The sequence below is a fragment of the Leptonychotes weddellii genome, chromosome 3, assembly GCF_054177405.1.
Source record: "Leptonychotes weddellii isolate Sample4059 chromosome 3, ASM5417740v2, whole genome shotgun sequence".
Classification (NCBI taxonomy): Eukaryota; Metazoa; Chordata; class Mammalia; order Carnivora; family Phocidae; genus Leptonychotes; species Leptonychotes weddellii.
The window spans coordinates 60752100-60776356 of NC_138371.1; the positions used below are offsets into that span (position 1 = coordinate 60752100).

General features: G+C 35.7%; 1 protein-coding gene and 1 long non-coding RNA gene across 4 annotated transcripts in view; one reads left to right on the forward strand and one right to left on the reverse strand.

Moving 5' to 3' along the window:
* Positions 1–16528, reverse strand: part of LOC145720535 (uncharacterized) — a 96702-nt gene extending 80174 nt beyond the window's left edge. The window contains exons 1-2 of the long non-coding RNA XR_014143571.1: positions 16184–16528; positions 6916–7137 (exon numbers count right to left, since the gene is read on the reverse strand). This is a non-coding gene — a long non-coding RNA (uncharacterized LOC145720535). The remainder of the gene's footprint in view (positions 1–6915; positions 7138–16183) is intronic.
* The window catches only part of SLC38A11 (solute carrier family 38 member 11), a 56618-nt gene continuing 42458 nt past the window's right edge, over positions 10098–24257 (forward strand). The window contains exons 1-6 of one of the 3 annotated variants that reach the window (XM_031038141.2): positions 10098–10899; positions 11398–11515; positions 13710–13784; positions 19627–19734; positions 20844–20909; positions 24104–24210. In XM_031038141.2, coding sequence (XP_030894001.2) covers positions 10861–10899; positions 11398–11515; positions 13710–13784; positions 19627–19734; positions 20844–20909; positions 24104–24210 — 513 coding nt within the window. In that variant the 5' untranslated portion in view covers positions 10098–10860. Of the gene's footprint in view, positions 10900–11397; positions 11516–13709; positions 13785–19599; positions 19735–20843; positions 20910–24103; positions 24211–24257 lie in introns of all 3 variants that reach the window. The other 2 variants (XM_006742460.3, XM_031038143.2) reach the window with 2 other exon arrangements.

Here is a 24257-nt window from a genome sequence, read left to right on the forward strand (position 1 = left end):
TTGTTTGAGACTCTGCATATTAAGGCTCTAATTGTTATAGTAACTAAGCCAATAATCTAATATCCTGGAGAATATCAATCATACAGTTTTACATAAAAACAAAATTGCCCCTCTTCCAGACTCCTTTCCAAGGTTAAGGAAAAAGGAACTTTCCCAGAGATGTGGATTGAAAAATTGTTATTTCTAGTCTTATCCAAACTTGAGCCTTAACAATGAGAGAAAAGAGTCAGATTAGCCATCAGAACTAACTCTATAAATTTGGGCTTCTGCCAAGATAGAGCCTTCTCCGATTATTTCTAGGAGAGCTAGGTGCTCTTGGAGGTCACCTAGTCTGGACTGTAACTGAATAATAAAGTAATAATCCTACATGGGTATAGTATACTATTACATAATTATACAATCTGATAAAAAGCTCAAATTAAGGCTCTCTACATTCCTGAAAGTCTGGCTCCCATGGCCTTTATCTGAAGCTAAGATGGACTCAGTAAAACTGTTTATGTGCATGTAAATATGCACACATCAAACATTGTATAATCTGAGTAAACTGTAGGTTTCTAAAAACATTAACTGTGTTTACCTTTACATGGGAAGATTTCCAGTAATTGTGTTCCACTTTCTTCATGTTTTCTCACTGAGAATATAGTACTTTTGAAATTATATTTAAAAAAATAATACTTTTGAAATTAGAAAAAAAGATCTTTAATAAAGATCATAAAATATGCATAAAGAACTTCCAGTTTCTGGTCCAGCATATAAAAAGCTGGAATATGCCACTCCATCCTAAAAATAAGTAGAAGACTGAAAAATCTACAACTCTTCTTAGATCCTTAAGAGAAGTGAGGTCACAGGGCAAACCACTGCCTACAGAATTAGACAGACCAACAGACAAATACAGATAATCACTAACCCCCATGGGAACCAGTGCCAAAGGAAGGAAACTTGAACTGTAATGGATGAATTCCTGGAGGCTTAGCATTACATGCCTGAGACGTAAATCCAGGGGGACCCAGTCATCAGGGGTCCCTACGCTTTTGTGAATTTTGCCTCCAGAAGCTCAACCAGGTTTTCAAAATAAATACCAGAGAAAAGTCTCCTCTTGTTTACTGTAAGAGGAGGGGAAAAGAATAATCTTTAAATACTCCAGAGCATTCTGTTCTTCCTTAACAAGGTCCACCCTCAGGAAAAGCTATTTAACCAGAGCCTAGCCTGCTGTGGTTTTATCTGAGCCTAACTGACCTGGGGGAAAGAAAACAAATAACTCCAGCCTCCTCTAACCATCCTATCCCACCTAAGGGGGAAGGGAGTACTGAGAAGCACATGTGGAGTTCACAATCCAGAGGTATAGACTCACTAAAAGACAGAGACTTACTCATAGAATTATAGAATGCTTCCCCTCCACCCTCTTCACCATCACATTACTAAAGGCTTATTTATAGCAGTTTTTTTTATCCAGTAAATCATGTCCAGCTATCAAGAAAAAAATATAAGACATACCAAAAGACAAAAAACACAGTCTGAAGAGACAAGCTAGCATCAGAATCGGACTCTGATACAGGAGGGATGTTGGAATTCTCAGACAAGGAATTTAAAACAACTACAATTAAGATGCTAACAGTTCTAGTGAACAAAGTAGAAGGCATGAAAGAACCAATGGACAATGTAAGCAGAAAAATGAAATCCTAAGAAAGAGCTAAAATGAAATGGTAGAGATAAAAAACACTGTGACAGAAATGAAGAATATCTTTAATGGGCTTATTAGTAGACCAGATTTGGCTGAGGACATAATCTCTGAGCTTGAGGATATCTAAATAGAAAAGTCCAAAATTGAAAAGCTAACAGAAAAAAGAGTGAAAAAAAAAAAAAACCCTCAAAAAACCAAAAACAAAAAACACAAACCCAGAACAGAATATCCAAGAACAATGGGACAACTATGAAAGGTGTACCATATGCATATTAGCTATACCAGGAGGAGAAGAAAAAGAGGAACAGAGGAAATACTGAAACAAGAATGACTGAGAATTTCCCCCAAAATAGTATCAGACATCAAACCACAGATCCAGCAAGCTCAGAGAACACCAAGCAGGATAAATGCAAAAAAACAACAAAACAAAACAAAAAACCCTAGGAATATTATTTTCAAACCATAGAAAATCAAAGATAGAGAAGAAGTTCTTAAAAAAAAAAAAAAAGCCAGGGGGAAAATACCTGGCCTATACAGGAACAACGATAAGACTTAACCATACCCAGCTTCTCCTCAGAAACTACATAAGCAAGAAGAAAGTAGAGTGAAATCTTTAAAGTATAGAGAGAAAAAAACTCATCTACCTAGAATTCTGTACCCTGCAAAGATAACCTTCAAAAGTGAAAGAGAAATACAAAATTGAGGGAATTTGTTACCAGTAGACCTGCCTTGCAAGAAATATTAAAATGACTTATTTAGAGGGAAGAAAATATGTCAAAAACTTGGATCTATATAAACAAGAGAAGAACATTGGAGAAGAAGTAAATGAAGGTAAAATAAAAACTTATTTTTCTTATTCTTAATTGATCTAACAGATAACAGTTTGTTCAAATAGGAGCAACAACAATGTATTCGATCAAATATGCTTATATGCATACTATACATTTGTATGCTTATATGGAAGTAAATGAATGACAGAAATGATACAAGAGATGGGAGAGAGGAATTAGGATTTTTAAATCATTATAAGGTACTTGCACTACCTGTAAAGCAGAGGAGTGTTTTTGAAAGTGGACTTGGATTAGGTATAAATGTACTTTGTAAACTCTATGGCAACCACTTTAAAAAGTAAAAAAATAGGGGCGCCTGGGTGGCTCAGTCATTAAGCGTCTGCCTTCAGCTCAGGTCATGATCCCAGGGTCCTGGGATCGAGCCCCACATCAGGCTCCCTGCGCTGCGGGAAGCCTGCTTCTCCCTCTCCCACTCCCCCTGCTTGTGTTTCTTCTCTCGCTATCTCTCTCTGTCAAATAAATAAATCTTTAAAAAAAAAAAATAAGTACAACTGATAGGCTAAGAAAAGAGAGAAAATGGGATTATGCAAAATGTTCAAATAAAACCATAAAACACAGAAAAAGTGTGGGAGACAAAAATAGGAACAAAGAACAGGGACAACAAACAGAAAACGGTAAAGAAATGTGATAGATATTAATCCAGCTATATCGCTAATCACCTTGAAAGTCAGTGAAAAGACAGAGATTACCAGAGTGGATCAAAAAACAAGACTCAATTATATTTTATATACAGGAAACCCATTTTAAATATGAGTACATGTATAGGTCAAAAGTAAATGAATGGAAATATGCTATGCTAACATTAATCAAAAGAAAGCAGGAGTAGCTATATTAATTTCAGACAGAGCAGACTTCAGAACAAGGAAAGTCATCAGGGATAGAAGAGTGTTGCATAATGATAAAGGGGTCTCTTCTACAAAAAGTCATAACAATCCTTAACATGTATGTGTCTAATAATGGAACATTAAAACACGTGAGACAAAAATAGATAGAACTACAAGAATAAAACAGATAAATATACTATTATAGTTGGAAATTTTAGCTATATCAGAGATGGAGATATCCATCAGGCAAAAAACCAGTAAGGACATAGTTGAATTAAAAAATACAATCAATCTACTGGATATAGTTGACATCTATAGACTACTTCACCCAACAAGAGCAGAATACATATTCCTCTCAAGCATGCATGGAACATTCATCAAGATAGAGGACATTCTGGACCATAAAACACACCTTAACAACTTTAAAAGAATAGAAATCATACAAGGTCTGCTTACAAACCAAAACAAAATTAAACTAGAAATCAATGACAGAAAAATAGTTAGAACATCCAAATATTTGGAAATTAAACAACACGAAAGACTGAAAAAATCAATAAGCCTATAGGTAGGCTAACTAAGAAAAGAGAGAAGGCACAAATTAGTAATTTCAGATATGAAAGTGGGGACATCACTATAAATCCCATGGACATTAAAGGATAATTAAGGAATATTATAAAAACTCAATGCCCATAAGTTTAATAATCTAAATGAGATGGACCAATTCCTTGAAAAATACAATCTGCCAAAACTTACAGAAGAAATAGATAATGTGAATAGGCCTATATCTGTTACATACATTGAATCAATAATTAATAACCTTCTCAAACAGAAAACACCAGACCCAGATGGATTCACTGGTGAATTCTACCAAAGATTTAAGGTAGAAATTATACTTGTTCTCTACAATCACTTGCAGAAAATAGAATCAGATGAACTACTTCCTAACTCATTCTATGAAGCCAGCATTGACCTAATACCAAACTAGAGAAAGACATTGCTAGAAAAGAAAACTACAGACCAATATCTCTCAGGAACACAGATTCAAAAATCCTCAACAAAATAATGAATCAATTCAATATTGTTCAATTAAGTATTATTCAAATTCAATTAAATTGAGTCCAACAGTGTACAAAAAGAATTATACACCACAACCAAGAGGAATTTATCCCAGGTATGCTAGGCTAGTTCAAAATTCAGAAATCCATTAATGCAATCGATCACGTCAACAGGGTAAAGAAGAAAAAAAATCACATGATGAGATCACTAGATGCAGAAAACACAGTTGACAAAATCCAACACTTATTCATGATAAAAATTCTCAGAACACAGGAATAGGGGGACCTTCCTTAACTTGATACATAATATGTACAACAAACCTTCAGCAAACATCATGCTTAATAGTAAGAAACTCAAAGCTTTCCCACTAAGCTAGGTAATAAGGCAAAGGATGTCCCCTCTCATCATTGCTTTTTAGCATAATACTGGAAGTCCTAAATAATGCAAGCAAGACAGGAAAAGGAAACAAAAGGTGTACAGATTGGGAAGGAAAAAATAAAACTGTCTTTGTTCATAGGTGATATGATCATCTATGCAGAACACTGGAAAGAATTGGGAATGAAAAATCCCTGCAACTAATAAGTGATTATAGCAAGATTTCAGGTTACAAGGTTAGTTAGCAAAGCCAATCACTTTCCTATAAACTAGCAAAGAACAAGTGTAATCTGAAATTCAAAAGCACAATACATTAGCACCCAGGAAATTAAATGCTTAGGTATAAATACTTAGGACTGACACTACCTGACTTCAAGATTTACTATAAAGTTACAGTCATAAAGACAGTGGGGAAATGGTGAAAGACTAGATAAACAGATCAGTGGAAGAGATAAGAGAATCCAGAAATAAACCTACATAATATAGTCAACTTATCTTTGACAAATGAGCAAAGACAATACAATGGAGTTTTTTCAACAAATGGTGCTGGAACAACAGGACATGTACATTTTAAAAAAAGGAAACCAAACACCAAACTTAGCACCCTTAAAAAATTAATTTAAAACGGATCACAGATCTAAATGTAAAATGCAAAATCATAAAAATCTTAGAAGATAGCATCCAAAATCTAGATGATCTTGGGTTTGGCAATGACTTTTTAAATACAACACCAAAGGCACAATCCATAAAGAAGCACTTGATAAATGGGACTTCATTAAAATTACAAACATCTGCTCTAAAAAAAAAAAAAAAAAACTGTCAAGAGAATGAAAAGAAAACCCACTGGCTGGGAGAATATATTTGCAAAAGATAATACCTGATAAAGAACTGTTATCCAAAATATACAGAAACTCTTAAAACTCAACAATGAAAATCAACCCAATTAAAAAGTGGCCAAAGACATTAACAGACACCTCACCAAAGATACACAGGTGACCAACAAGTACATGAAAAGATGCCCCACATTATACGTCATCAGGGAAATGCAAATTAAAGCAATGAAATACCAGTACACATCTATTAGAATGGGCAAAATATAGAACTTTGACAACATCAAATTCAGGCAAGGGATGTGAAACAACAGGAAATCTCATTCATTCATTTTACCATTCAATGCAAATGGTACGGCCACTTTGGGAGAAAGTTTGATTATTTCTTACAAAAGTAAACATGCTCTTACATAGGACCCAGCAATCGCACTCCTTGGTATTTACCCAAAGGAGCTAAAAACTTTTGTCTACACACAGATATTTATAGCAGCATTATTCATAACTTCCAGAACTTGGAAGCAACCAAGATGTCCTTCAGCAGACAAATGGATAAACTGTGGTACATACAGACAATGAAATATTATTTAACACTAAAAAGAAATGAGCCATCAAGCCATAAAAAGTCATGGAGGAAACTTAAATGCATATTACTAAGTGCAAGCAGCTGATCTGAAAAGGCTACATATTGTTTGGTTCCAACTATATGACATTCTGGAAGGCAACTCTGGTCACCACTATACCACCAAGGCACATATATATAATATTCTGGAAAAGACAAAACTATAAAGACAGTAAAAATATCAGTTGTTCCAGGGATTAGGGGGCAGGAGGACAGGGATAAAACAGCGGAGCACTGAGAATTTTTAAAGCAGTTGAAACTACTCTGTATGATACTGTAATGATAGACACATCATTATATATTTGTCCAAATTCACAGAATGTGTAACATCAACAGTAACCCTAATGTAAACTGTGGAGTACAGGTGATAATGATGTGCCAATGTAGGTTCATCAATTCTAAAAAATGTGCCTCTCTGGTGGGGGATGTTAATAATGGGAGAGGCTATGCGTATGTGGGGTCAAGGAGTATAAGGGAAATCTCTGTACCTTCCACTCAATTTTGCTCTAAACCTAAAACGGCTCAAAATAAAAATAAAACATTCAATTTTTAAAATATAAATAAAGACTAAACAGCAAAAAAAAAAGTATAGGAAATCCTTTCTTAGTTATCTATCACTGTATAACAAATAGTCCCAAAACTAATGGTCTAAAACAAAAATAAACATTTATTATCTCACATTTTTGTGGGTCAGGAAGGAGCAGCTTGGTTGAGTCGCTCTGGCTCAGGTTGCAGTTGGAATGGTGGCTGAGGCTGCAGTCATCTGAAGGCTTGACTGGGGCTAAAGGATTCCCTTTCAATGTATCACTCACAAGGCATTGGCGGGAGGCTTCAGTTTCTTGCTATGAGGACCTTGAATGCATTCATGACACTGCAACTGGCTGCTACTACAGTGAGTGATCTGAGAGAGAACAAGGCAGAAACCACAATGACTTTTATGACTTAGAATCAGAGGTTATACATATTGCAATTTATTAGAAGCAAGTCACTGAGTCCAGCCCTCATTCAAGGGAAGGGGAAAGAAGCTCCACTTCCTGAAGGAAGGAGTGTCAGAGAATTTGTAGACATATTTTAAGCTACCATACAGCCCATATTCACAAAAAGAAAAAATGCACACACATACAAAAACACATATAATATATTGAAAAAAGTCTTAAAGATAATTAAAGGTACAAATACAATCATTTAAAATTCTTTCTCCTTTTTATTTTATTTTTTACTTTTTAAAAACAAACTTTTTTTGTAATTAAAAAAGGAAAAGTTTACAAGTTTTACAAATTTACAGTCCTAAATATTTGTGGTCATTATAGTGAAACATTATACTTAATCAGTAAGTCAACATGGACAGAATCGATATCTTTATTTATCCTCCTTATCCATGAATTTGGTACTTTTTCCACTTATTTAATTTCTCTTGATTATTGTAATTTTCTCTAAAAAGAGACTGTGCACATCTTTGGTTGAATTTCTTGCTGAGTATTTGCTATTCTCTGACACTATTAAAAATTAGTTTCTTTTTATTATAATATCTAGTTGTTTGTTGTTGTTTTTGAAAAATTAATATATTTGCAGGTAGCTCTTTTATCTAGTCAACTCCCTAAAGTCTCTATCACTTCTAATATTTTCCCTTCTAATATTTTATTTTGATTTTTTTTATATAAACAATCTTATTATCTGAAAATGATGGTTTTATTTCTACCTTTCCAATCCTCATATCTCTAATTTCTTTTTCTTTTCTTATTGCTTAAGGCCACAGACTCCAACATCATCTTTAAAAAAGTCATGATCATGGGTATTTTTGTTTCATTTCTTAATTAAATGAAAATACTTCCAAAATTTTCCCATTGATGAAAATATCTGCTATAATTTATTAGTTTAAGGAAGTTGTCTTCTATTTCTAATTTACAAAGAGGAATTTTTCAGTTGTGAATTCAACATTATCAAACTTTCTGTATCTAGTAAAATAATTACATGGTTTTGGTTTTCTCTTATAATCTGTTAATGTGGGAAATTACGTTTATAGATTTTTTAAGTTAAGCCACCCTTTCATACTTGAGGTATACCCAACTTTGTCATGATATTGTTAACTTTTCGTACACTGTTGGAGTCAATTTGCTAATATTTTATTTGGAATTTTTGAATCTGTATTTTTTAGTAAAATAATGCTGGGATTTTCTCTCTTATTGCATTTATATTAGGATTAAGATTACTAATTTTGAGTATATCAAAAGTATATATTTTGCATAATTAAAAAAATGCCACAAATAGTTTTAAAAGAAAGAAGCTGGGAGAAAATATGTGCAAAATATGTAACTGACATAAATTGGCACCCCAAATACATAAGTAACTCTCACACATCGATAAGAAAAAGACTAACAACCAAAATCAAAAGGGCAAAGGATATAAAATGAAATTCACAAAGAGGACAACCTAAATATTTAATTACATTCATCAAATATTATAAAAAGATTCTCAATCACACTATAGAATGGGACAATACAAATTTATACAATAAGTATATACCATTTAAGAACCCATCAGAACAACAAAACTTAAAAAAAAAAAAAAAAAAAGGAAGTCCTGGTGTTGTAGACAATGCAAAAAAACCAGGAATTCCATCTCTGCTGGTGGGAGTGTTATTGATACTACCATTTTGTAGAGCAATTTGGGAATATTTTGTGAAGTTTAAATATGCATGATTTATTTCCTAACAATTTTACTGCTAGAGAATCTGTCATTTAATATGCTCCGGGAGGGTGTAAAATTAGAACCTTAACAACCTTCAGTAGGAGGATAGCTAACTGAACTGTGAGAGATAAAATGAATAAACTCTACCTACTTATGTCTATATAATATATCTTGAAAACTGTATATTAGGTAAACAAACACTAATGCTAGTGGGAAAAATAACATGTACAATATGGAACCATCTTTTGTATATCTTGAAAACATACAAATCAATGTCATATATTATTTACGGCTACACATGAATGAGTTAAAATATAAAGCATGGATAGAAAAGATATACACCAACTTCATGAATTAGATGACTTCAGGGTGAAGAGAAAGGAATGGGGATGGACAAAGGGGTTTCCACTGCAATATTAAATGTTTATTTTTGCGGTAGAAGAAAATGTGACAAAATGTTAACATTTGTTGGGGCATCTGGGTGGCTCAGTCAGTTGAGCCTCTGATCTTGATTTCGGATCAGGTCATGATCTCGGGGGTCCTGGGATCCAACCCCAGGAAGGGTTCTCTGCTCAACACAGAGTCTGCTGGAGATTCTGTCCCTCTCCCTCCCCTTGCTCAAGCTCTCTCTCGCTCTCTCACTCTCTCTCTCAAATAAATAAATAAATAAAATCACTTGTTAACATCTGTGGGAGCACCTGGGTGACTCAGACGGTTAGGCATCTGCCTTGGGCTCAGGTCACGATCCCAGGGTTCCGATGGAGGCTGGAGGAGGCTCCCTGCTCGGCGGGAAGTCTGCTTCTCCCTCTCCCTCTGCCCCTCCCCCACCCCGCTCGTGTTCTCTCTCTCTCTGAAATAAATAAAATCTTTTTTAAAAATGTTAACATTTGTTAATTTGATATGGAGCTTATTTTATACTTCTCTTTAGCTTTTTTCATATTTTTAAATGTTTCATAATTTAAAAGAACTTCTTTAGTAAGTATTTGATAAGTACGGTATTATATCACCGCTCTTACTGTCCTTGAAACGTTTCTCTATGTATTCTCTTTGTGATTGAATATTCCCTGGGCCAGTTTCTTCATCTGTAATATAAGAAGGGTGTATAGGTGATCATTGAAGATTCTTTCTACCTCAGCTATTCTAAGTGCCTTCCCTTTCCCATCCCCCTTACACTTCCCTCCTCCCTGCTTTTAAGATTCACTACCTGAATCTATCATCAATCCATCTCCTTTTCCACTCTTTAAGTCTGCTTTTCTGAAAAGTCATTAGGAAACATTTAACCAAAGCATGCTCAGTATTCAACTTTGCTAAAACTCTAGAAAAGTTTTTTGTCTGGTTGGTTGTTTTCCATTTAAAATAAAAGTCCTGTGTTTTCATCTAGCATCTCTGACACAGAAGTTGTGTAGGGAATGGGAGGAGGTGGTAATAGAAACCATGCTCCATGGGAGCAGCGGTGCTATTGCGTTCTTAACTGGGCATCAGACTCCAGCCAAAGAGCAGCTAACCTTGGAATGGACTAAAATGAAGGCATCGTAACTCTTTTTACAATCTGGGCAGGGCAGTGTAGGGCGGAACACACTGTGCTTTCCAACTGGAGGTGGGGTGGAAAAGGAGGGCACAGGGAGAGAGGGCTGCCCAGATCAGAAACATCCTGTAGCATCCTGCGGTAGAAGGAGGGTGCCTTGGCTGGGCAAGCTCCGGTAGGGAAGAGCTCCGGGCTGCGGCAGCCAAGTGAGCTCTGGGCTGCAACCCGCGCCCCGGGGCGGGGGCGGGGGGAGCTGAGGAGGTGGGGCCAGGGGCAACCGCGGGACCGCTTGCTCCCCTCTCCCGCCGCGCGCAGACTCCAGCTGTAGGAGGTCGCCGAGGAGGCTGGGCAGGCTTGAGTGGGCTATCGAGGCGCTCGAGCCTTCCACGTACTGAGGACTCTGTAGCAGCCATGGGCTACCAGGCACAGGGGCCCGTCATCCCGCCGCAGGTAAAGCTGGGACGTGGGGCAGCTTCTGCAGCCAGGTCCTTTCCAGTTTCATTCACCCTGCAATAGAGAGCAGCTAACTTCACCTGGGGTCTTGGTTTAGCACCGCGGAAAGTTCTCCAGGAGAAAAAGTTTTGCCTCCATCTGACTTTTTTTTTTCCTTGGCAGGCACTTTTCAATATAACCCCTTTAATCTCACAAAATCGCATCATTGGCTCCCTAACAGATCCTGTATTCTGGGATTCCATGCAGCAGTCCTTGAACTTGGCGCAGCTGTAATTGGGACATTTTAGAATGGAGTTTGTTTACAATGCTCTGTTGAATTACCTGTTATTGTTACTCTTTATTGTATTATACTAATCATTATTTTCTTACAGTTACTGACATTACTAATTATTACTACTAATGTCGTGTTGGTGTCCTGCGTTGCGTATTTGTCTAACACTTTTCTAATTTTTTGACCTAGTGAATACTTAATTGCCATTTTATATATTGAAACAGAGCAATCTAGATGACAGAGAAACCCTCGTTTCTGAACATAAGCACAAAGGGAAAACTTATCGTCAGTTCACAGCTGTTTTTAATGTTGTCAACTCCATTATGGGATCTGGTATAATAGGTAAGTGTTGTTTTGTTTTGTCTTAAATTTTAAGTGAAAAGACAAAATTTAAAACTCTTACCATGACAAAATTTAAAACTCTTACCATGTTGCTTGTATTGATTATTTTTAAGGAAAAAATCTTAAATAATAGAATTGGTAAATTTTTCCATAAAAACCATCCTTTTTTCCCAATGTAACTATGTGCATCACAACAGTGTCTTTTATGCTGAAGCTGGGGTCGTGATTCAGACTTTTTCTTCATTTGAGAGCATCCCCCATATGTGGTAGTCTAAGGTGGATCTGCATATGGAATATGCTCAATTTATTTTTATAGGCTATATGGTCAATTGATAATGCTGCCTAATATACTTTTTCCCCCTTCCTGAAGGGTCCACCATTATTTAAACCACCTTTCTATGACCTTCTAGAGTGTAAATCTCCAGATAGTTGGTAATATGGAAGGTACATGAGTTTAATGTGAAAACAACAATCTTGTGAAAAATTAAATCATACAGTATTTCCTTACCTATCTATCCAGTTTTAATTTTAAAGTACAAACTTATTATGATATATTAATTTTAAGTATCATTCAATCAATAAGTAGATATTGGTTGAATGAAAATGCATAGATTTTTTTTAACAAAGGAGCCAAATAATCAGAATTGAAAGAAATGAGCAGCTCGTATTTTCCCAGTTTGAACCAAGGGGAAAATTCTGACAAAATAAAGTGTGTTGCATTATAGTAATTAAGGCAATTACTTTTTCAGTGCTGATTATTCTTTTTTTTTAAAGATTTTATTTATTTCTTTGAGAGAGAGAGAGCACAAGCAGGGGGAGCAGCAGAGGGAGTGGGAGAAGAAGGCTCCCTGCTGAGCAGGGAACCTGATGCAAGGCTCCATCCCAGGCCCCCTGGATCATGACCTGAGCCACCCAGGCACCCCTAATTATTCTTTTTTTTATTTGAAAACATCCAATTTAAGAAAAAGCAAGGACAAAACAAAATCCTGCAATATGCATTGAGAATACTTTTTCCTGTAAAGTTTTGACATTTTAGTTACAGTTATCATTGAACATTTATCTGAATTGAGTTACTTTTTTCACCTTTTACAAGCTGATGTGTTTCTTTATGTTACTTGTTTCCATATATAGACAGTTCTTTTTAATGGCACATAAAATAGAGGTACGTGAGGCAAAGTAATCAAGTAGGGGCAAAGATTTGTTTGAAACTCTACCTCCATGAACTAGGGAGATGTGGACAGCTCTACTTGGCAGAATTCCAGAGTTAATTCCTGAAGTGAACACTTGAAGCTGATTCATGTCAGCAACATTAAAAAATAGCTCTTAATTATGTTCAGCAGATATTTTAAGGGAAAATTTTCCAGAGAATAAAAATTCTGGGTGGATATATTTTAAATATGTTTTATCTTAAGTATTTTATTGCCCATAATCTAAAATTGGCCATTTCCAAAAAAATTCATAAGAAATACTTTTATATACCGCTTCAGCTTTATAAAAAACACTTTTGGTGTGCCCGGGTGGCTCAGTCGGTTAAGCATCTGCTTTTGGCTGAGATCATGGTCCCAGGGTCCTCGGATCGAGCCCAAGGTAGGGCACCCTGCTCAGTGTGGAGTCTGCTTCTCCCTCTTCCTCTGATCCCCCCCTGCTCCTGTTCTTGCTCTCTCTCTCTCAAATGAATAAATAATTTTTTAAAAAATACATAAATAGTAAAAAAAATTAAAAATTAATAAATAATAAAAAATATTTTGCCTTCTCATTTTTCTCTCCTGGTTACCCACTGGATTCTGGAGTCAGTCTTCTTTCATATCCCATAATCCTTTTGTGCTCTTACTACCCTCTCTGCTTTCCCAGCTAGTGTGTAAGGAAAGCTTTAGGTCATTATTTTCCATATATTCAAGGTCATATTCCCTCCTCACCCTGAAGTGAATTGGCATCTGTTTTTCATTTGCTGCTTTCTTATCCTTATTCCATCATCTCATAAACTTGCTCTCTTGACGTGTCCTTAGCTTGCATTCTATTCTGAAATGGTATTAATATGCTAACATTTAATTTGAGTAGTAATATGCACTGTTTACAACCATGTCCTATAAATATGTCAACTTACTTAGCCTGTTATATATAGGAATTGGGGGAAGCTTCTATATCTCTATATGTTTTATTAATATGATGGGTGGGGCATTTTATATTTTTCCAGGATTGCCTTATTCAATGAAGCAAGCTGGCTTTCCTCTGGGAATATTGCTTTTATTTGGGGTTTCATATGTTACAGGTAAAATACTATGTAATTGTTTTTTCCTACAACTTAAATTGTGCTATGATGATTACACACACACACACACACACACAATAATTGAATTTCCTAATTAAGAAGTGCAACAAATAATCCTAAAGAATTCAGACATTTATGTCTGAGAAGATTTACTTTTCCTGCTAATCCCCTGAACAGATTAGAAAAGCATTATATATTACCAAGTCTAAATCCTTTTCATGTGCCTTTTTCACTTTATGCAGAGAGTGGTAGATGGGAGTCATTTTAAAGGCTGATTAATGCTGAGACTGCTTTGAAAGGGTAGACATCAGGCCTTCCCTTCCCACAAAAAACCTTAAGCAGGTGTACACAAATAAACAACTTTTTCTAGCTATTTTTGTGCAAGTAGAACTAAAAGGCCTGCTGCTCAACCAGCAGGGTTCACCACCCACTCCCCACCTCTCCTGTGCCTGCCTAGGCTCCCTGCCTGCCACTATCTTTAAGTGCAGCAATAAGGTGCTTCTGTATCACTTCCCTTCTGCTTCCCCCTTTTCATGTAACAAGTTCGTTCACACTCACGTTTTGCCATTCTTCCATCTGAGTACAGGCTTTACAACTTATAATCACCTCCTCTTCCTGCTGTTCTCATCCCTGCCCTGTCACCCCACCAGCTCACCTCATGACAATCACAGGGTCCTTCCTCTACCTTGGGATCAATGTGAAAAAGGCAGTGATCACAGATACCCCCTGCAGTGGTTGTTTTTATGGTGGCCACTATATGTGGTCACTTAGATGCTCTTTTACCAGGGAATGTAAAACACCTCAGCCTTGTTTTTTCAGTATTGACCTGGCTCTCAATGGCACCACCTTTCTGTGAGCTTATGATCCCCAGCCACCGTTTCCCCACAGCCTTCAGCCACAGACTGGCTGATAGGAACACAAAAGCTGTGCGTGCTTGAGCGCACACACACCTGCACCCCTGGCCCGGAGAGACCAACGTTTGTTGCAGGTGCAGCTAGTCTCCACCGGAGACCACCTCCATGCTGAACTGTTTCCCCTGCCCTATCCTGTCACTCCCATTCTCTTGAAGAGCGCTCCCTCAAAGACCCTTGTCCAAAAATCTCTGAACCATCTCTGCTTCCGGAGACCCTGACCAAGATGCCATGCCCTCAAAAAATCTCAGGTTTTGAAGACCAGCCTGTAACTGCCATTTTTTTCCCTCAGGCTGAGGAAGAGAGAGTAAAGCATGCCATAGATACCAAAGTCAGAGCTGCAGAAGCACTGGACTGCCTTCCTCCCTCCTTTTGTCTCACCGCCTGTTCTCCCCAAACCTAAGCCGCTTTGAGCTTCTACAGCTCTTACTTTGTAGCTTAAGACCCATAACATAGTAAGGTGGGACCCATAACATTATGCTTATTCAGAGTTGGTGGTGTTTAAAAACTGCACTCCATTCATGAGAACATTCATCACACTAAAAAATCCCATTCAAGGATTACCCTTGTAGTTTTTAATTTCCTGTTTCCCAGTCAGCACTAACAATTAATTTCCGCCCAGGCATAATAACCATGGCTTATTTAAGTACATTGTAAACATGTATGCACACTCTAAGCTAGTAGATAGAAAAAAATTAAAAAATACATATCACCTAAGAATTAAATACTTGAGGTGAATTAAGTCACATTATACACAAATAAATCATAATGTGAATAACTTTCTCAACTAATGTTATGCATAAACTTACAGTAAAGAGTGTAAGCAGCCCTTTGCAAAGTCGTATACTACAAATTTATCAATCAGTAGAAATGAGTTACTCTTGTTCAGTTGCAAGATCAAAATCTTTAGTTTTGATGAATAAAGGATGACCACACAGAAGCAAAAAAATTTATAGACTATGACTCATTTTATTTCTTAATTAGGCTTTTAAGAGGAAAATCTACAAGTAGGGTATAATACTGAGTTTTTCTTTAAATTGACACGGTAATTACACAATGGTTTTTCTCTATATGCTTTTGTGTTTTTAAGGCCTCTAATGAGATATGTCCAGCTCAGCAGGTAGTTTTTCTAAGTTCTGTTTCCATTTTTGTGAAATGTTGGGGAATAAGAAAAAATTACTGATTTAAAAGAAAATTTTTATGTTGAATGACATGGACTCATTCAGGGATTTATCTAAAATTTTCATGCAATATATTTAAAGTGAGATCAAAATGTTGTATTGATTGATATTTCAGATTCCTAAAGCTCTTAAGATATATATTTATAGCTTATACTTTACAAGTAGAGAAACACATTTATTACTGACTAAATTCTTAGCAAATTGTTAACTTTAAGCAACGTATTTTGAACTTTTATAAAAGTCAGCATTCTCATCCCAAACATACAGTTCTTCACCAAAACTTCACAACATCTGTGAAACTGGTTACCTCCTCTCTGTGACTGAGGTCCTCATTCTTTCTCTTCGTTGGTCAGTAAGTTGCTGTTGAGTTTTCCTGCCGTTAGCATCTGACCATTTCCTGATGAGTCTTCCATATCACTGCAGAATTACCTTCATAAAACCTCAGTCTGGTCTCTCTCATGTCCCCAATCAAGGCATTCCATTACTGTATAATGACAATAGAAAAAGAAACCATTGCATTCAAATTCCTTCATAGCTCAGCCACAATCTGAACTTTTAGTATCATCTCCAATTAATCTAACCTCTCTTTCACATAGTGACCAACATTACCATGTGTAGAAGTTATGTTTTAGCCATTCTGGACTATTCCAATCCCTGGAGAATGTGCTTTCTTGCTGCCTTCCCATGGATAGTCTCCCTACTTGACATTCTTTTTCTTCTCGGCCTGGTGAAATCCTGTATCCAAGACCTACTCCTCTGTGAAGTTTTCCCGGTTTAAACAAAGGCAATATAATTAATTGCTGTGTTCTTTGTGCTTGCAGAGTATTTTAAAATATGCTCATTAGGCCATTTATCACATTAAATTTTAATCAGATATGTAGACATCTAGCAATCCTGCTATATTGACTTATTCAACAAATATTTAGTGACTTTGCTGCCATTATATCAGTGAAGAACATTATTCCTGCCTGTTGAAGCTCACAATGTAGTGTCAGGCAGACAAAAACAGAATTATAATACTTTATGAAAAATACCATATTAAAAATATGGGCAAGATGATAGGGATATTGGCATTTAACCCAGTCTCAAAGGAGTAGGCATATTTTGGGGACAAAAAGACACCTCTACTGACTGTTTATGAGTGAGCAAAGAAAATGGAAGGGTGCTCTAAGCAGATGGAAATGTGGAGATGCAAAAGGGAACTTTGTGAGTGATTCCATCTGCTTAAGCATAGGGTTGATGTTTGTAAGTGGAAAGGGAGGAAGTTAGAGGTTTGCAGAGGCATTTATGAAGGCTCCCATGTAATGATAATCATTACCACTTCCTGAGGACTGGCTTGATGCTGAGCGTAATGCAGCCACTGTACTTAATCCTTCTGACTCTATGAAATAGGTATTCGTGTTCCATTTTATGGAGAAAGAAATTGAGACTTTAAGAGGTTAAAATGACTTGCCCAAGGTTAGCAGTTACTGACAACAGAGTTGAAACTTTGATTAAGTGCATGGATTTTGGAGCCAGACTACCAGGATCTGAGTCCCGACTCTTCCTTTCTAGCTCTGTGAAGTTCAGCGATTTGCTTAACCTTCCGAGCCTCGCTTTTCTCATCTATTAAAGAGGGAGTGGAGGGTAATAATTGCACCTACTTAGAGTTGTTGAGAAGCTTAAACAAGTCAATATGCATAAAGCACTTAGGAAAAAGCTTGGCATACAAAAAGTGTTGTGAAAGTATTTGCTAGTATTTTTGCGGTTCTTCTCATTGTTATTATTATCAGACTCCAGATACAGTACTTTTTCCACCACCAGATGCAGCCTGTAAGAAACAGCCAAAAGTAGCACAAGCTCTCATTCATTGTGCCAGGCATTATGGCAGACATGTAAACATTAATCCTCACAGACTCATCAAGGTTTGGGGTATTGTCTTACATTACAGATGAGACTCAAGAAAGTCAAGTCTTCCACCCAGGATCACATAATAAATCATTTTTCCTGCCTCATGAAAAGGATTTTTTTTTTTTATCCAAAAGTATTAGAGGATTCCCCTGGAGGATTTTAAGCAGAAGACAAGATCAGATTTATGCTGTGGTCAGATCCATCTGGTACAGGAGGGATGTCAAGAAAATCTTGGTAGGGTGGGAATGTTAAAAGTGTTTTGAAGAGAGGCCAGATTCGTAGATGTGAGAACTATTAGGAGTTTTCGCAGTAATCCAGGTGAGAAATGATAAAACACTAAAATAAAGTAGATTAGAGATTAGAAGTGAGAGGACACCATCGAATAATTTATGATGCAATAGTTAATGGATTTGGTGACCAAAAGAATGTAGCAGGTGGTGGGTAATGAGAAGGCTAGGGTGATGCTCAAATTTCTGCTGGTACTGTTCACAGTTTGGAGAAATATAGATGGAGATGCGGGTTCTAGAACAAATATATAAATCAGAATTTGGACATTTAAAATCAAGATGTCTATGAGATCTCCAAGATAAAATGTTTATTAGAGAGTTAGATATAGAAATTTGGAGTTTTGGAGGAGTCGAGGTTGAAGATACAATTTTAAAAGGGTTAATAACATCTGTGTGAAAATTAAAGCTGTAGGGATGAATAAGCCCACAGTAGGACATTTTGAAGAGTGAGAAAAAAGTCCAAGAATCCAGGTTTTAAAGAAATTGGTGAAAAACTGTATATGATTGGTCAAAAAGGTAGGAGGAAATCCAAAAGAAAGTAATGTCACAAAGGCCAAGGGAAGGTGATTGAGGAAGAGAATAGTGAGCAGAAAAAAAAAAAAAAACAACTGCTATGAAATAGCAAATTAGATTAAGATTTAGGAGGTGTCGTTTGGATTTATCAAATTGGAGCTCACTGGTGAATTTGTTGAAAGAAGATTCAATGATGTGGGAGGGAATCAAGGTGGAAAGCACATTGCAATGATTTCTATTTTCTTCTTTGTATTTTAATGCATTTCCAAATTATTTAAAGGATAAAAAAAAAATCAACTGTGATGGAAGCATGAGCGAGAGAAGAGAAAAAACAAGAATCACATAGCTGTGTACCCAGTTCAACTTAAGTGTCATTCATTAAGTGCTCAGAAAACATTGAGTTAAATGAAAAAAAAAGGAGAGATTAACTTTTAATTACATAATTTCTGTATATTTGCATCTTCAATTCCAACTCTAACATGAGAGCTTAAGTCTTTAAAATGTAAATTTAAAAAAATTCTTGGAGTTCTCTCTTAACCATAACTATAAAATAAAGTTACTAATTGTACTTTGTTATAAAACCAATGATCTAATTCTCCTCAATCTATTTTTTTTCTGAATGCTTACATCATTTTTCATTCTCGGTTTTCACACACTGAACATCTATGAAATATTTGATTACCTACATTCTGCTGCTTGGACCGTTGAGCCACATTCTGTTAATAGTCGTTACACTGGTTAGGTTAGGAAAGTAAAACCTGATGCTTTGACTCTAGTCTGCATACCCTCTTCTGCCCAGTTCATTGCACAGATATGTTAAGTGTATTTGCATCTCAATTGAAAAATATATAAATGGAAACAGTACTGTTTCATGAAAGGTAATGTTTTATGAACAGAAAGTAAGCCTTGCCAAGCCAATTGACTATAGCATTAAATTAAACTCGTTAAAGTTTCTCTTTCTTTAAGTCAAAATACAAAAAGTTTTTGTATTAAATGTCATCTGACATTTGTTTAATGGCTGTTTTTGCCACAGACTTTTCCCTTGTTTTATTGATAAAAGGAGGGGCCCTTTCTGGAACAGACACATACCAGTCTTTGGTCAATAAAACCTTCGGCTTTCCAGGATATCTCCTCCTCTCTGTTCTTCAGTTTTTTTATCCTTTTATAGGTAAGTTGAATGTGAAAATGAAAAATGTAACTCTTTCATAAACATACAACTATTTCTGAAGAAGGTAGTTTTAATAGGAGATTAAAAGTGAATAGGTAAAATAATAGATTTCTTCCGCAGCTGAAATATGTTTTTTTGAAAACCTAAGGGTTTGTGGAAGCCATGTACAAGGCCAACATGTAATTTAAAATCTGTACCATAGGGGCGCCTGGGTGGCTCAGTTGGTTAAGCGACTGCCTTCAGCTCAGGTCATGATCCTGGAGTCCCTGGATCGAGTCCCGCGTCGGGCTCCCTGCTCGGCGGGGAGTCTGCTTCTCCCTCTGACCCTCCTCCCTCTCATGCTCTCTGTCTCTCATTCTCTCTCTCACAAATAAATAAAATCTTAAAAAAAAAAAAAAAAAATTTTTAAATCTGTACCATAATGGTGAACATGTCCGCTAGCACTTCTTAGGTAAATTGTTAACATTCACCAATGACCAAATTGACATCATTTTTTAAATCAATAATACAGAATCTATTGGTCAAACCATTAGATCCTTTTTCAAATAAGGGGATATTTGGGAGCCTTCACAATTTTCTATTATTGTTCCTCACTTTGAACAATGCATGTATGCCTGAAAACATATGTGGAAATTGAACTTTTGTAGCAAAACAAATCACCTTTTAAATGACTAAGGAAACTCACAATTATTTAAAGTTGTTCTGGAAAGAATCAATTCGTGAAGTGAAAATGTTCTTGTAATATAAATTGATATTCTCCCATATATTTGTTGTCTAGTTATTTTTTGAAATTATACATATTTGTAGTCACAATATATATTTGAAAGAATTAGGATTATGCCAATATTTTGGAATAACTGATTACTTTCAAAATAGTTAATGGGTATTAAGGAGGGCACTTGTGATGGGCACCAGGTATTGTATGTAAGTGATGAATCACTAAATTCTACATCTGAAACTAATATTACACTGTATGTTAACTAACTGGAATTTAAATAAAAACTTGGGGGAAAAATAAAGTGTATTTAACAAAAAAAAAAAATCAAAATATTCAAGATGAAATATGTGATGGCTTCTTGGTAACTGTATTGTTTTAATTATGTTTTTAGCTATGATAAGTTACAACATAATAACTGGAGATACTTTGAGCAAAGTTTTCCAAAGAATCCCAGGAGGTGAGTCAATGTATATAATTTATGTATTATTCATAGTTAATGCCGTTCATAATAATTTACAAGCAAAATATTTGCAAGTGGAAGAGTTGGATGACTTCGAGTATCTGGCAATATCCATGATCCATTCTGATCCTAAAGCATTAATCTACTTTTATATATAGTTTAGTTCTTACTTAGCTGTTTAAAGGATATCATTACTATTTATATGCTTAAAATACTTTGTACTTTAAATATCTAATGCTACATATCACCAACTCTATGTAGTTAACATTTTTCATGTCTTCTTTTTACAATGCCATTTCTAAAATAAGCAAGCTGACTTTTTTCTCCATTATTTGTATTAAGATATAATTTAATATAGTAAAATTAGCCCTTTTTAATGTTTAGTTCCGTAACATATAGTTTGACAAATGCATATATAGTCATATATCCACAACTACAATCAAAATACAGAACAATTCCATCACCCACCCTCCAAAATTTTCCTTATTTCCCTGTGTAGTCAAACCCTCCCTAATCTACAGCTCCTGGCAACCACTGATCTGATTTCTCTCCCTAGTTTTGCTTTTCCCAAAATGACAAATAAATGGCATCATATAGCATGGAGCCTTTCAAGTCTGGCATCCTTCCTTTAGTATAGTGCATTTGAGATTCATCCAAGTTTTTGGTTGTATCAGTAGTTTGCTCTTTTTTTTTTTTTTTTTTTTAGCTGCTGAGGTGTATTCCACCATATGAATGTACAACAGTTTGTCTATCCCCCAGTGGAGGGACATTTGGGTTGTTTCATTTGGCATGATTCTGAAAAACCATTGTGAACACTTCAGTCAGACCTTTTCAGCATGTGCCACAACCCTGTGCCCTATTCAGCCTTTTACCATATCATGGCAATTTGAATAATTCAGACATCATGAGTCTTTTTGTTTTGAAGAGCTTCTCACCCAAGCCACACAATCCTCATTTCATAGTGACCTACTCGATAGTTGTTATCATCGTTAAAAGTGATGCAAAAACACCTTTCCTCTTAGTGCTGAATCACTCCTTCTAGAGACACACAAACCAAAATAAAACAAAACCTAAAACTAGAAATTGCACCTACTCCTTTCACAGAGTTTAGTGGAAAAGGAAATCAGGGAGACTTGACCATCAAATCACAGACCCACTGCTTGCTTGCTCGCTATGTGATCTTGAGAAGGTTAATGCCCTCTCTGAGTTTTAGTTTCTTCATCTTTAAATTGTGGGGTATAACCTGCTTCACAGAATTATTGTGGGAAAGAGCAGAGGTAATACAGACAGTGCTTAGCATATAGTAGACTCTCCCAACACTGTTAGCTCTTAACAGCAGCTTCTGTTCTAGCCCCCAACTACAAACCATGTTTTCATAAACGGAGATCATGTGAGTGGATAGAATACTCAGGAAAAATGCAAAGAATATAATGTCATATATAAAATACGACCTAATCATGTAAATTTTCTATTTTCATAAACAACTAAGGAAAAAAACAAGAAAAAATATATTCACATGTAAACTGTGATTATCTTTTAATTGCAGGAGTCATGAGATTTTTTCTGTTTCCTTTGTTGTTTTGGTTTTTCAAAGGAGCATATATTAATTTAGAAAAATCTTTTTATAACTTTATTTTCATTTAAAATGCTTATTAAGGTATATTTTTTTTGTTAGAAGATCAGGATGAATAATGGATCTCATCATTAGATCCTTACTTAAAAATGTCCCTTATGGTAATAGAGATCCTTTGTTAGTAGGCTCCTCTCTGCTATTCATAGCATTTTATTTCAGTGTTTTTCTAGGACTTAGAATTTTCCCAGTGAAGGAAATCTATATTTTCTACCAAAAACATTGGTAAAGCAAATGATTTGAAAGGGTAAACAGAAACAAATATACAAATAATTTAATTCAAATTATGCTCACCAGAAATATGTAAATAGTTGAGTTCAAGGTTTCGGGAACTTGAACTTCCTGTTTTAGTGTTTTGATTCACAACTTTATGGTGATTGCTTAGTTAGATCTGAGTTAAGCAAATATTCATGAGATTATTTTATTACAGTGTATACATATGCATGTCACATTTATACCACTTTGAAATTGTATCTGGGAACTTCCCTGTGAGTTTATTAACCATACAAGAAAATTAGTCTCACTTACTTTTCCCGCTAATAGCTTTCTTTTTCTTTTATCTTTTTTTTTTTTTTTTAACCACACTCACTCGCTTATTCTACAGACTTTAGACTTTGCAGAAATTAATGAACAAAGACTTGGTACCACTGGGGACATTTCAAAAACATAATGATATGATCTCTGAAGGAATTCAATATGAGCTAAAAAATGTAAGCAGTGGTATCTTCCTTGGAATAGATATATAGCTCCCAAAGTTAACACTGTGATTAGCACAGCCTTAAAAATATATAAATCCTGGGAAGTATGTCTTATTTTATGTTTACAGCTTTTGCTTATTTGATGATAGGACACGTGCACACACAAACCCCCCCCCCAACACACACACAATTATGTACTCATTGTGATAGCAAAGACTCTGCAGCAAACGCCAGTTTCAGCAGTCCTTCCCGATGGCTTCCCTATATTGCTTCTGTCTCCTTTTCTTCAGGGAAACCACTTCTTTCTCAACAAAAGTATAGAAATAGAATATTTTTATCTAAAGCTTGAGTCTTGAAATTTCAAGCTCTACTGTTCAAGTCTCTCTAGGATACAGAAGTTTAAAAAGAAGAAAAAAAGCCTCAGAACATGCCCTCTCCTCATGTAGCTTACTTCCTAGAGAAGGGATTTGCCAGTAGAGGGTTTTGGACAGAGTGACATTGTGTTTTTAGCCTTGGGGAAGGATCTCTGTACCTTCCAGATTAAAAGTATATTCTAAGGGGGATAAAGGAAGGGTAGAAGCAGGAAAACTGATTAGGAGGCTATTAAAGAATTTGAATGCAAAATATTATAAGATTATTTGAACTATAGGTTCATCCTTAAGTTCTTTTGTATTTACATTTTTGTGAGTTATTTCTATTTTTTACATGGTTTTATGGAATTTATTTACTCGAAATCTTTGTTATTTTGATAACATTTAAAGTTATTTAAGTCATTTTTGCACTTAAATATTTGACTGCTTACTTGTATCGCTGGTGTGTTAACTCATACCTATAAAGACTTTATAATATTTATTGTGTTTTAGTTGACCCTAAAAACTTGCTTATTGGTCGCCACTTCATCATCATGCTCTCCACAGCTGCCTTTACTCTGCCTTTGTCCTTGTATCGAGATATAACGAAGCTTGGAAAGGTAACTTACATCTAAGGCTCAGAAATGCACTTTGTTACCTGCACTGA